The sequence below is a fragment of the Lutra lutra genome, chromosome 5, assembly GCF_902655055.1.
Source record: "Lutra lutra chromosome 5, mLutLut1.2, whole genome shotgun sequence".
NCBI lineage: Eukaryota > Metazoa > Chordata > Mammalia > Carnivora > Mustelidae > Lutra > Lutra lutra.
This window is the reverse complement of record NC_062282.1, coordinates 119292692-119306795: the sequence shown is the minus strand read 5'-3', so window position 1 is coordinate 119306795 and position 14104 is coordinate 119292692. Positions and strand designations below refer to the sequence as shown.

The window sequence follows — 14104 nt, the reverse complement described above, 5'->3', positions numbered from 1 at the left end:
TCTTTTCTTTTTTTTTTTTAATATATTTTTTTAAGATTTTATTTATTTATTTGACAGAGAGAGAGATCACAAGCAGGCAGAGAGGCAGGCAGAGAGAGAGGAGGAAGCAGGCTCCCTGCTGAGCAGAGAACCCGATGCGGGGCTCGATCCCAGGACCCTGAGATCATGACCTGAGCCGAAGGCAGCGGCTTAACCCACTGAGCCACCCAGGCGCCCCGATAGATTATTTTCTTTTCCAATAGTTATTTGATAGAATTGACTTGTTTTTACACTGTGTTAAAAAAAAAAAAAAAAGCCTAAAATTATGATGGAATTAAAAATAAACTCTTAAGAACTTATGGATAAGAGAAGATTCAAGATGGCTTCCTGGAAGAACCTTAGCTCACCTCCTCCCACATATAACAACAAATATGCAACTACATATAAAATAATTTCCTCAGCAAAAGCCCTGAAAACTGGTAAACAGAGCCTTCAAAAAATGAGGGACAGAAGGACAGCACTGACCTGTGTAGGAGTAACAGACACAAGTTCTCACCAAAATAAGAAAAAGTCCAACCCAGGTACAGTGATCCATAATTGAGAGGGATCTCAAAAACACAGAACTTCCCCCTTAGGAGTAAAGGGATGGAGTTCTCCATTAGGCATTCCAACCCTCTCCTTCACAGGAGAGACAAACCCCTAAAAAGCCAGGCTTTGACAACTAACAGGGATAACAACCAGAAAAATCATTTATAGGGTATGGAGAACCTACTCTTTTTTTTTTTTTTTAAGATTTTATTTATTTATTTGTCAGAGAGGGAGAGAGAGCAAGCACAGGCAGACAGAATGGCAGGCAGAGGCAGAGGGAGAAGCAGGCTCCCTGATGAGCAAGGAGCCCGATGTGGGACTCGATCCCAGGACGCTGGGATCATGACCTGAGCTGAAGGCAGCTGCTTAACCAACTGAGCCACCCAGGCGTCCCTGGAGAACCTACTCTTAAAGGGCTTGTGTATAGTCTGGCCCTGAGAACCAGTGATACAACACCAGTTAGAAAAACACCTAGAACACAGGTGAAGGAGAACCACTTATTAGTCCTGAGACACCTGTCAGTCAGGTGGGAAACTTCTGAGAGACTCTCTGGGGATGGAAACACTGTCAGGCAAACCACTTTTGCAATCACATTCTATCTTGTGCCAAGGCTGGTACTAACATTCCAACATGCTAACATTGGCAGGGATGTCTGCTGGGCCCATAAGGGAGTCCCACCACCCATCACAGCACCAACCAGCTGTGGTGGCAGAGGATAAGGTGGGGGGGTGGTATGTGAGAGCCCTGCCCACTACTGCAGCCCAAGTCAGCCTGATTAGGGGAAGAGCCCCCCACACACACTGCTGCAACCCCAGCCAGCTGAGCCACAGAAAGAAACCTAACCAGCAGCTGTAGTGACCAAGCCAGCTGGTCCAAGGGAAGAGCCCCGATCACTGGATCTACAGCAGCAGCACCCTCACAACAGCCTGGCACACAAAGGTCACACATGAAATGTCCCTAGAGCACCTGATTCTGGTGGCCAAGGGAGCACATACATCTGACCCCAGAAGACATCTCCTACACAAGGACACTCCTTCAAGACTAAGAGATTTAGCCAGTTTGCTGAATACATAGAGAGTCAAGCAAAATGAAGAGACAGAGGAATATACTCCCAGCAAAAGAACAACAACAAAAACCCTTATAAAAAGATCTTAATGAAATGGAGATAAATAATATCTACCTGATAAAGAGTTCAAAGTAATAGCCATATAGATGCCCACAGAACTCAGGAGAAGAAGTGGATAAACACAGTGAGAAATACAACAGACAAAAATGTAAGAAAGTACCAATCAGAGTGGAAGAATAGCTGAAATGAAAAATACAGGGAATTAATAAATTAGATACAGAAAAAAATGGATCAGTGAGTTGACAACAAGGTAGTAGAAATCATCCAATCAAAACAGCAAAAAGAAAAAAAGTATTTGAAAAAAACAAGTATAGTTTATGGGATATCAGGAACAACATCAAACATACTAACATTCACATTACAGGGTCCGAGAACAACAAAAGAGAGAAAGGGACAAAAACCTTACTTGAAGAAATAATGTCTGAAAATTTCTCTTAACTTATGGAAGAAAACAGACATCTAAATCCAGGAAACACAGATTTCCAAACAGGATTAACCCACAGAGTAACTGCAAGGCATATAATTATACAGTCAAAAAATAAGATAAAGAATCTTCAAAGCAATAAGAGAAAAACAACGTGTTATATACAAGGGAACCCATATAAGTCTACCTGCTGATTTTTCAGCAAAAGCTCTGCAGGCCAGAAGGGCGTGGCATGATGTCTTCAAAGTGCTGAAAGGAAAAAACTTACAACCAAGAATATTATACCCGGTAAAGGTCAAAACTGAAGAAGAAAGAAGAGTATTCTAGACAAGCAAAAGCTAAAGGATTTCATCACCACAGAAACAGTCTTATAAGAAATGCTAAAGAAACTTATTAAAGCAGAAAAGAAAAGGTCATAACTAAAAATAAGATAATATATGAAAGAAAAAAATCTTTCTGGTAAAGATAATTGTGTAATAATGTACTGAACCAATAATCACTTATTAGGCCAGTATGAAGTTTAAAAACAAAAGTACTAAAACCAACTCTAACTACAATAATTAGGTAAGGGATACACAAAATAAAAGGTATGAAATATGATGTCAAAAACATAAAAGTTGGGGGGGGAGTAAAATGTGCTTTTACAATGTAAATGAACTGGAGTGACCATCAAGTTAAACTGTGTGCATGTGTTGGGGTGGTGGTAACCACAAACCAGAAATCTGCCAGAGATGCATAAAAAATATATAGCAAAGGGAATCCAAATATTATACTAAAAAAGGCATCAGACAGCAAGAGAAGAAGAAAGGAACAAAAAGACTCTATAAAAATAGCCAGAAAAAATTAACATGTTGAATAAATACAGACCTATCAATAATGACTCTAAATGTAAATGTACTAAATTCTCCAACCAGAAGTCAAAGATTGGCTGAAGGGATTTAAAAAAAAAAAAAAAAAAGACCCATCTAAATGATGCCTACAAAAGGTTCACTTGTATCTAAAGATATACACAGACTGAAAGTGAAGGGATGGAAAAAGATATTTCATGCAAATCCAAACAAAAAGAAAGGGGGGGTAGCAATACTTGTAGCACAGAAAATAGACTTTAAAACACTGCAACAAAATAGAGAGAAGTACATTATATAATTATAAATGGATCAATCCAAAAAGGAGATTTAACAATTATAAATATCTCTGCACCCAACATAGGAGCACCTAAATATATAAAGCAAATACAGACATAAAAGGAGAAATTGATAGTAATACAACAGTAATGGGGTCTTTAATACTGCATTTACATCATTGGATAGATCATCCAGACAGAAAATCAACAAGGAAATATTGGCTTTAAATGACACATTAGACCAGATGGAATATAACATTCTATCCAAAAACAACAGAATACACATTCTTTTCAAGTACACATGAAACATTCTCCAGAAAGGACCACATGTTAGGCCATAAAACAAGCCTCAATAAACATAAGAAAACTGAAACCATATCAAACTTCTTCTTAGACCACAATGGGATAAAATTAGAAATCAATTACAAGAAGAAAACTAGGAAAAAACAAAAACACAAAATGTCTAAATAACATATTAAATAACCAGTGGGTTAATGAAGATACCAAAGAGGAAATTTAAAAATACCTTAAGACATGGGGCGCCTGGGTGGCTCAGTGGGTTAAGCCACCGCCTTCGGCTCAGGTCATGATCTCAGGGTCCTGGGATCGAGCCCCGCATCGGGCTCTCTGCTCAGCAGGGAGCCTGCTTCCTCCTCTCTCTCTGCCTGCCTCTCTGCCTGCTTGTGATCTCTGTCTGTCAAATAAATAAATAAAATCTTAAAAAAAAAAAAATACCTTAAGACAAATGGAAACACACTCTTCCAAAACAGTGTGTTTCCGTTTGTCTTAAGGGATGAAGCAGAAGCAGTTCTGAGAGGGAAGTTCACAGAGAAGCTTACATCAAGAAACAAAAATCTCAAACAACCTAACATTATACATAAATAAGAGCAAACAGAGCCCAAAATTAGTAGAAGGAAGGAAATAATAAAGTTCAGAGAGGAAATAAACACAGGAAAAAAAAATAGAAAAGATCAATGAAACTAAGAGCTGGTTCTTTGCAAAGATAAAACTGATAAACCTTTTGCCAGACTCATCAAGAAAAAAAGAGATCCCGGGGGGCATCTGGGTGGCTCAGTCAGTTAAGCGTCTGATTTAGGCTCGGGTCATGATCTTAGGGTCCTGGAATTGAGCCTGACATCGGGCTCCCTGCTCAGTGGGGAGCCTGCTTCTCCCTTTCCTTCCTCCTCTCCCCTGCATGTGCTCTTTCTCTCTGTCAGATAAATAAAAATCTTTAAAAAATAAAGATCCCAAATAAAATCAGAAATGAAAGAGAAATTACAACCTATACCACAGAAATACAGATGATCTTAAGAGGCTACTATGAACAATGAATGTCAACTAATTGGACAGCCTGGAAGAAATGGAAAAATTCCTAGGCACATATAGTCTTCCAAGACTGAATCATGAGAAACAGAAAACCTGAATAGACTAATTACTAGCAATAAAATTGAATCAGTATTCGGGGTGCCTGGGTGGCTCAGTCAGTTAAGCATCTGCCTTTGGCTCAGGTCATGATTCCAGGGCCCTGGAATCAGCCATGTTGGGCTCCCTGCTCACAGCTCCCCTCTACCCCTCTCACTGCTCATGTTTGCTCTCTCTCTCTCTCTCACATGTTTTCTCTCTCAAATAAATGAATAAAATCTTCAGGAAAAAGAAAATGGATTCGGTATTCAAAAAAAAAAAAAATCCCAACAAATACAAGTCTGGGACCACAGGGCTTCACTGGTGAATTCTACCAAATATGTATGTATCTATGTATGATAAAGATTTTATTTATTTATTTAAGAGAGTGTGCACATGCACACTTGAGAAATCACCACCAGAGGGGATGGGTTGAGGGAAAAGAAGAAGCAAACTTCTTGCTGAGCAGGGAGCCTGATGTGGGACTAGATCCCAGTACCCTGGGGTCATGACCTGAGCCGAAGGCAGACGCTTAACCGAATGAACCACCCATGTGCCCCCTCTACCATACACTTAAAGAGTTAACACTTTTCCTTTTTAAACTATTCCAAAAAATTGAAAAGAAAGGAATACTTCCAAACTAAATTTACAAAACCAGCACTACCTCAATACCAAAACAAGACAGAAAGACTTCCAAGAAAAGTAAAGGCAATATGCACAATAAATATAGATGAAAAATCCTCAAAAAATGTTACCAAATCAAATTCAGCAATACAGTAAAAGAATCATACACCATAATGCAATGAAACTTACTCCAGGAATATAGGGGTGGTTTGATTAACAAATCAATCAGTGTGATAAATCACATTAACAAAATGCAGGATAAAAATCATATGATCATTTCAATAGTTGCAGAAAAAGCATTTAACAAAAATTCAACACCCATTTATAACAGAAACTTTCAACAAAGTGGGTATGGAGTGAATGTACCTCAACATAATAAAGGCCCTATGTGATAAGCTCAAAGCTAATGTAATACTCCTCTATGGTAAAAAGTTGAAAGGTTTTCTTCTAAATACAGGAAAAAGATAAGGGTGCCAATTTAATTCAACGTAGTATTAGAAGTCCTAGCCATAGAATTTAGGGGGAAAAAAAAGGCATCAAAATTGGAAAGGAAGAAGCAAAATTGCCACTATTGGCAAATGATTTAACGCTATAGATAAAAAAATGGAATGACTCCACTAAAAAATACAATTATAAATAACAAGTGGAGTCAGTAAAGTTGCAGGATAAAAAAATTAATTTACAGAAATCTGCTGTTTCTATACACTAATGACTATTAGAAAAAGAGGAAATCAATCCCATTTACAACTATATCAAAATGAGTAAAATGCCTAGGAATAAATTTAAACAAAGAGATGAAAGAGCTATACTCTGAAAACTGTAAGACAGTGATGAGAGAAAGTGAAAAGAACATAAATAAATGAAAAGATACACCAAGATCATGGATTGGAAGGACTGATATTATTAAAATGTCCATACTACCCAAAGCAATCTACAGATTGAGTGAAATCCCTATTAACACCCAAAAGCATTTTTCACATAACAAGAACAAATAATTCTAAAATTTGTATGTAAACACAAAAGACCCCATGTAGCCAAAGCAATCTTGAGAAAGAAAAATAAATCTGGAGGTACCATGATAATTTAAACTAGACCACAGAGCTTTAGTAATCAAAACAGATTCAAACTAGACCACAGAGCTTTAATAATCAGAACAGTATGGTATGGGCAAAATAAATAAAGACACATACACACACACACACACACACACACCAGTAGAAAACAACAGACATCCCAGAAATTTACCCATGCTTTATATGGGCAACTAATCTATGACAAAGGAGTCAAGAAAACACTGTGGGGAAAAGAGGATCTCTTCAATAAATTGTTTTGGGAAAAAAGGAATAGCTACATGCAAAACAATGAAATTGGACCACTTTCTAACACCAGATACAAAAATAAACACAAAATGGATAAAAGACTTAAATGTAAGACATAAAACCATAACACTCCTAGAAGACATAGGCAGTAATGCTCTCTGACGTCTGTCTTAGCAGTATTTTTTTTTATCAGTCTCTTCAGACAAGGACAGCAAAAGCAAAAGTTTTAAAATGGCGCTACATGGGGCGCCTAGCTGGCTCAGTTGGAAGAACATGCAACTCTTGATCTTGGGGTTGTGAACTGGGAGCCCATCTGGGGTATAGAAATTACCTTTAAAAAACTGTTAAAAAGTTTAAAAATAAAAATGGCATTACATCAGGGGTGCCTGGGTGGCTCAGTGGGTTAAAGCCTCTGCCTTCGGCTCAGGTCATGATCCCAGGATCCCGGGATCAAGCCCCGAATCGGGCTCTCTGCTCAGCGGGGAGCCTGCTTCCTCCTCTCTCTCTCTACCTGCCTCTCCGCCTACTTGTGATCTGTCTGTCAAATAAGTAAATAAAAAAAAATGGCATTACATCAAACTAAAACCAACAGAACAAGAAGGCAACCTACTGAATGGGAGAAGTTATTTGAAAATAATGTCTCCAATATATTAAAAAAAAAAAAAAAAACCCTCAAAACTCAGTGTCAGAAAAGCAAACTCTGATTACGAAATGAGCAGAGAACCTGAATAGACATTTTCCCAAACATATACAGATGGCCAACAGGCACATGAAAATATACTCAATATTACTAATCATCAGGGAAATGCAAATCAAAACCACAGTGAGATGTCACCTCGCACCTGTCAAAATGGCTACTATCAAAAAGACCAGAAATAACAAATGTTGACAAGAATGTAGAAAAAAGAGAGAGAGAGAAAGAGAATCCTCTTGCACCATTGGTGGGAAAGTAAACTGGTGAAGTCGCTGTGAAGAGCAGTATGGAGGTTACTTAAACATTTTAAAATAGAACTATACGATCCATCAATTCCACTTCTGGGTATTATTGGGAAAAAAACAAAAACACTCATTTGAAAGGATATGTGCACCCCTATGTTTAGTGCATCATTATTTATAATAGCCAAGATATGGAACCAACCTAAGTGTCCAGAGAGAGATGAAATGGATAAAGATGTGATATACACTGTATGTATACAATGGAATATTACTCAGCCATTAAAAAAAGGAATTCTTGGGGCACCTGGGTGGCTCAGCGGGTTAAAGCCTCTGCCTTCGGCTCAGGTCATGGTCCCAGGGTCCTGGGATCGAGCCCCACGTCGGGCTCTCTGCTCCGAAGGGAGAGCCTGCTTCCTCCTCTCTTTCTGCCTGCCTCTCTGCCTGCTTGTGATCTCTGTCTGTCAGATAAATAAATAAAATCTTAAAAAAAAAAAAAAGGAATTCTTGCCACTTGTGACAACATGGACAGACCTAGAGGATGTTATGCTAAGTGAAATAAGTCAGAGAAAGACAAATATTATGTGGTTTCACTTACATGTGGAACAAGACAGAAACAGACTCATAGATTGCTGGGGGTGGAGGGAGAGGCAAGTGCAGACATTGATGAAATAATTGAAACAGATTAAGATATGACTTTCCAGTTACAGAATAAGTTATGGGGATGTATTTTGCAGCACAGGAAATATATTCTAATAACAATATTCTAATAACAATCTTGTATGGTGATAGGTGGTAACTAGACTCATCCTTGTGATCATTTTGTAATGTATATAAATATGAAACCAGTATGTTGTACTCCTAAAACTAATATGATGTCAACTGTACTTCAAAAAAAATTATAGATTTGAAATAAAACAGGGCTTGAGGTAAATAAACATACATTTCACATCCCTAATGTTTTATTCAATAAAGTAAAATTATTAGAAAAAATGTAGTTGTAATATTTTTCTCCTATCTTTGTCAGAATTTATTCTCATATGAAATGATTTCTTCTTCTCATAGGAAATGATTTCTTCTTAATAAGCACAAAGCAAATGTAAGAAGGCTGTGGTAGATAAATTATGTTGCTTAATATCATTAATTACTAACAGCTCAATTACACTGTGAGATGCCTACAATTCTCATGAAGCTTCAAAAATCCTTATCTTGGATTCTATTATGTATACAATACATTTAAATTACATTAATTATACAGATATTTAAATGAAGCAGAGATCGTGCTTTCAATTTTCACAAGGAGAGACAATGATCAAAATATTTATGTGCATATTACATATTTTGCTCTGTTGACGTTCATAAAGTAATTCATTTACTCAGTACAATATTAACACCTTTCCATGGAATAAAAAAAGTAAAGCTCATTTTTCATGTTTGGATGCCATGTATTTACATGAATTTTAAAGAATTCTTTTTTTTTTAAATATACAGTCCAATTTTGGCAACATTTTTCAGGAAATAAAGTACTCAAACTACTTTTAACATTATTAATAATAAGTATAAATGGTTTTTAAAATATGGTGAGTGTTGCATTTCTAAGTATAAACTCTAGAATCTGGTCCCTGATTTCAATCCGAAGATACCTGGGCAAGTGACATTAACATTCTGTATCTCAGTTTACTCCTCTGTAGAATGGGAATAACAACATTCTCTAATATGGATTTAAAGAGTGATATGTCAAGTGTTTAAAACAATGCCGATGACATAGGGCTATATAAGTATTTTCTGTTATTGATATTTTCCTGCTTGGAAGAAATTCAATTTAACATGCAAATTAATGATGCCCAAGTTTACCTATATAAAATGGGCAGTGACAGTTTTTGATCTATAACATTCCATGAAAGAAGTAGAAGGTAACCCTATGGGCTAAATTTTAAAATTTTGAAGTTTAAATATATACTACATATATTTGAGCCCTAAATAACTGCTTGACTATAGTCTGGAAGTTCAAAAATACTAAGATATGATTTTTCTTTTAGATGGGAAATGAGGAAGGATGAGAGACTGGAAGAGGAAGAAAAATTGATGCTGGAACATTTAAAACAATTTTGCACCATCCAGGACTCTTCTGCCACAGATAACACAGAGGAACCATAATGTGCAGAAAACAGCAACAGCTTTATTTTAGGAAATAATCACATGTAATGGAGTAGGATTTTTACTACAGTCAGAATGAACCTCAGATGTGCTGTGAAGCATGAAACCAATAACTGAGTAATCTCTGAAATGAAAAGGAATACACCACATAACGAATAAAGTGCTACATATTTTTTTACTTTAAAAATAATTTCAAATGTTTTTCTTTCCTCATTTGTTCTCTATATATGATATAACTGCTGCCATCTCGTGTTCCCTTTGAATTATTTTTGTTTCTTCTTAGTCTTGAAGTATCTATGACAACAGACAAAATGTTTGGAAATCTTTTCCATAAGGATTTTTAAATACAGCGTTTACGTGTTAGGTTGAATGGAGTAACATAGCCCCTTGAGGGTCATCTGAAACTTTGAATTTAATTTTATAGCTGTAGTCCAGGTTCAGGTCTTAGTCACTTTTTAAAACCCACCAGTGTGCCAGCCTCCTTTTCCAAAGCCTCTTCCTCATGCAGTTTATCTGAATCATAACCACAAAAACATTCTCCTGAAGTATAACTTTAGTCCTATCTCTCCCTAAGGTGGTTTTTCAAATACCACGTTCAAACTTTCAATCCTATGCTTTCAGATCCTATACCCATTGTCTCCATAATCGAGCAACTGCTTGTCATCCTCTTGGTTCATGTGCTTACCATTATTCCCAACTGGAAAGTACCTTTCTTCCAAAACTCATTCAAGCAATCCCATGGTTTCTGTTATTTCTTTTATTTCTGTTATAGTCACACACACACACACACACACACACACAGGAAATGGAATGTGTTCTAGTGCCCTGTACATCAAATTATAATTACTATATTCTTCCTATTAGTACATGGTACTAGATTATGAAAACCTCAAATGGCTTGCAATACGAGCCATTTTTAAGAGATTTTTAAGCCATTTTTAAGGGATTTCATAGTCTCCCCAAATCCCTGCCACAGAATTATTCATGTATTGGGCAATTAATAAACACAGTTGTTTGAATGACTGTCATTAAAAGAAGACAAAAAGGCAATTTGACTGTTGAGCAATCTACAGGATTATCTGGGAGAAGCCTTACCTCTTTTAGAACATATGATATCGAACTTCATGATTCTGATATTCTCAGATTGTCCATATTCCCACATTCTGTGATTTTTATAAAATATGTGTAGGCTACACAATTTCCAAAGGAAAGTACTTATGCATTTTTCAAAAAGCAAAAGCTTAGAGTGCAGAGGAGGCCACCTTAGAAAATCTCTTGCATTAATTCCTACATAAAAACATATAAATGGCCATGTAGCTAGCTGCCTACCAGTAACACATCTTATTTCTAAAAAATGTATTTTTGTTGACCAGTATAATCATGAGTCAAGTGTTTTAAGACACAGTTGAAGTAATTTCTAAAAATTCTATACAGGCTGGGACACCTGGGTGGCACAGTGGCTTAAAATATCTGACACTTGGGTCTCAGCTTAGGTCCCAATCTTGGGACCTCAAGCCCCACTTTGGGATCTACACTCAGGGTGGAGTCCGCTTGAGATTCTCTCCCTCTCCCTGCCCCTGTACCTCTCCCCCCACTCATGCTTTCTCCCTAAAATAAATAATTTAAAATTTCTATACAAACCATTTAAAAAATAGTAAGAAATTTTCATGAGAAGTGAATTTACCTATAAACAGTTACTATAATAACCAATTTAAGACAACAATTGAGTTTCTTCAGCTTTGTAATGGTCTGTGTAAAATTGCATATTTTACTAGAAAGACACTAAAATAGAAAGTCAAAATAAAAATAAACTGAGCCAATTAAATAATCTTACAGAGTAAAGGATTTCACATCTGGGTTCTTGTCTTCTAATATATCTAAAGATCATCTTTTAACACTATTTTTTTTAATTGAATTTGTACATTTCTATAGTAATCCTGAGAAGTGACTTATTTCCTCTAGAAAAAAATTTTCTCTATGGCTTCATTTGAAAGGAATTTAGAATAGTAAGGGGAGAAGGAGATCAACCGGAAGGAGAGAAAAATAGAAAACAGAAGAGCTTGCAGATGAATTTTCTCCTTCTCCTTCTTCTCCTTCTTCCTTTGAGCAGAGAGAGAGAGAGAAACAGTGATTGAGCAGTGGGGAGGAGCAGAGGAGAAAGATGCCAGCACATAGCTCCATGCCCAAAACACAACCTGATGCAGAGCTCGATTTCAGAACCCTGAAATCATGACCTGAGCTAAAATCAAAAGTTGGTTGCTTAACCAACTGAGCCACCCAGGCTCCCCCAATGAATTCTATTTTTCCTTTGTGAAATTACTGCCGCTGTAAGTAGAATAAAATTTATAACTGGGTATGCTAAATGATAAAACATTGATTTATCAGATCATTTTGACTTTATGCTTAACATGTTTCTTAAGTATAAGAATGGTATTTCAAAATGGTTACTCTTTTTCATGTTTATTTTACATTTGTGTAAGTTAACAACAGGAATGAAGTCTAATACTTTATAAATCCCAATATGCTTATTACAAAAGTACTATCTTCCTTCTGTGTTCTGTTTAACTGTATTTTTATGTAATTATAAAGATATATCTATTTTATTAATGGTTTATCAGTTACTATGTGAAACAGTATGAATTCTTAATAAAATATAGGTGATAATGTGAATTTCGGGTATTTTACATTTTTGTTGTCTCTACCAAACACTCTTTATAGAATTATCTAGCAAGAAATGTGAAAAATAAATCACCTTATTTTGTCTGCCAATATGTGCTTACTCAAAGTATTCTATTATTTCATTTCATATATGCCTAAGTCACAGAGAACTTCAGGCTGTTTGTATTTAAAATTTTTTATTAGAAAGAAGTTTTAAGGTTTTTAAATACTTTTCATTTTTGAAATATTTCATAATAAGAACACAAAAAAACTGTATTCAGACTTCAGCAGGAAAGAAATCTTATCACATGCTACAACATGGATGAACTTTGAGGACATTATATTAAATGAAATAAGGCAGTCAGGGGATGACTTGGTTAAGCAGCTGCCTTTGGCTCAGGTCATGACCCCAGGGTCCTGGGATCAAGTCCCGCATCAGGCTCCCTGCTCAGCGAGGAGCCTGCCACTCTGTCTGCCTGTGTGCTCACTCTCTCTCTCTCTCTGACAAATAAATAAAATCCTAAAAAAAAAAAAAAAAGGCGGTCAGAAAAAGACAAATACTCTATGGTTCCCCTTATGTGGGGTAGCTAAACTAGTCAAATTCATAGAGAAAGAAAGTAAAATGGTGGCTACTAGTGGCTAGGGAAAAGAAGAGTTGTGGAATAGTACAGAGTTTCAGTTTTATAAGATGGAAAAGTTCTAGAACTCTGTTTCACAACATGGTAAATATACTTAACACTACTGAACTATACACTTTAAAATGGTTAAGATGGTAGATTTTATGTTACTTTTTTTCTTTTTTTAACCACACACACACGCACGCACACACTCCAAAACTGCAGTATATGGAAATTCCACTGCAAAATATTCCTAACAAGATGGCTGAATGCTCTTAAGTTTTAATAGGAAACTAGGAGGCCATTATATTCAGCATCAGCTATTACTCCACACAATAACAAAAACTAACTGCTTTGCCTTTGAGAAATGTTTTCAACATTACTATCAGTAAAGCAGTAAACTCTTGTTTCTCCAGAATTTAAAGAATTCAAAACCTTATAAAACACTTCTACTTTTAAAAATATAATTATTTGCACAAATAAAGATCTGTATTAGTTACCTATTGCTAAAAAAAGTTACTGACAGAATTTAGCAGCTTAAAACAATATATATTATCTTATTGTCTCTGTGTGTAAAGTGTCTGGGCATGGTTTAGGACATTACATAGCTAAAATAAAAGTATCAGCCAGGGATGTGGTCTCATCTGAGGCTCAACTGAGGAAGGATTCACTTCAAAGCTCACATGGTTGTAGAGAGCATTCACTACCCTGCAGGGTATCAGACTCAGGACCTTAGTTACTTGCCACAATCATCTTCCCAAAATGGACTCCTGCTTCCTCAAAGTCTGCAAGAGACAAAGAATCTCCTTGCAAGGTCAATGTTACACACCCCATGCACATTCCATCACCTTTAAGAAATTCTAATGGTCAAAAGCAAATAACTCATCCTGCCCATGCTCAGGGGAAGGGAACACAGAACAGCATGAATGCCAGGAGGTGAGGATGATGGCAGCTACTCTGGAGTCTATCCACAACAAATCAGGACTTAGGCACTGAAATATCCTTTATGACAGTAACCATGTTGAAAAGTGGAAGTAGAACTGGGAATAAAGAGCCAGGACTTAATTTTTATTGCTACAGTAAGCCAGGCTATGTGCCAAATACTGTATATAAAATAGCCAATTAAATCCCTCTAAGTCCCTACTGAGATTTGCA

The 14104-nt window shown here is 36.4% G+C and overlaps 1 protein-coding gene across 3 annotated transcripts in view; it reads left to right on the top strand.

The window, feature by feature from the left end:
- The window catches only part of KIAA0825 (KIAA0825 ortholog), a 407438-nt gene extending 395100 nt beyond the window's left edge, over nucleotides 1-12338 (top strand). For all 3 annotated transcript variants that reach the window (XM_047731565.1, XM_047731566.1, XM_047731567.1), the window contains one exon: nucleotides 9557-12338. In XM_047731565.1, coding sequence (XP_047587521.1) covers nucleotides 9557-9674 — 118 coding nt within the window. In that variant the 3' untranslated portion in view covers nucleotides 9675-12338. The remainder of the gene's footprint in view (nucleotides 1-9556) is intronic.
- Nucleotides 12339-14104: the final 1766 nt, after the last annotated feature.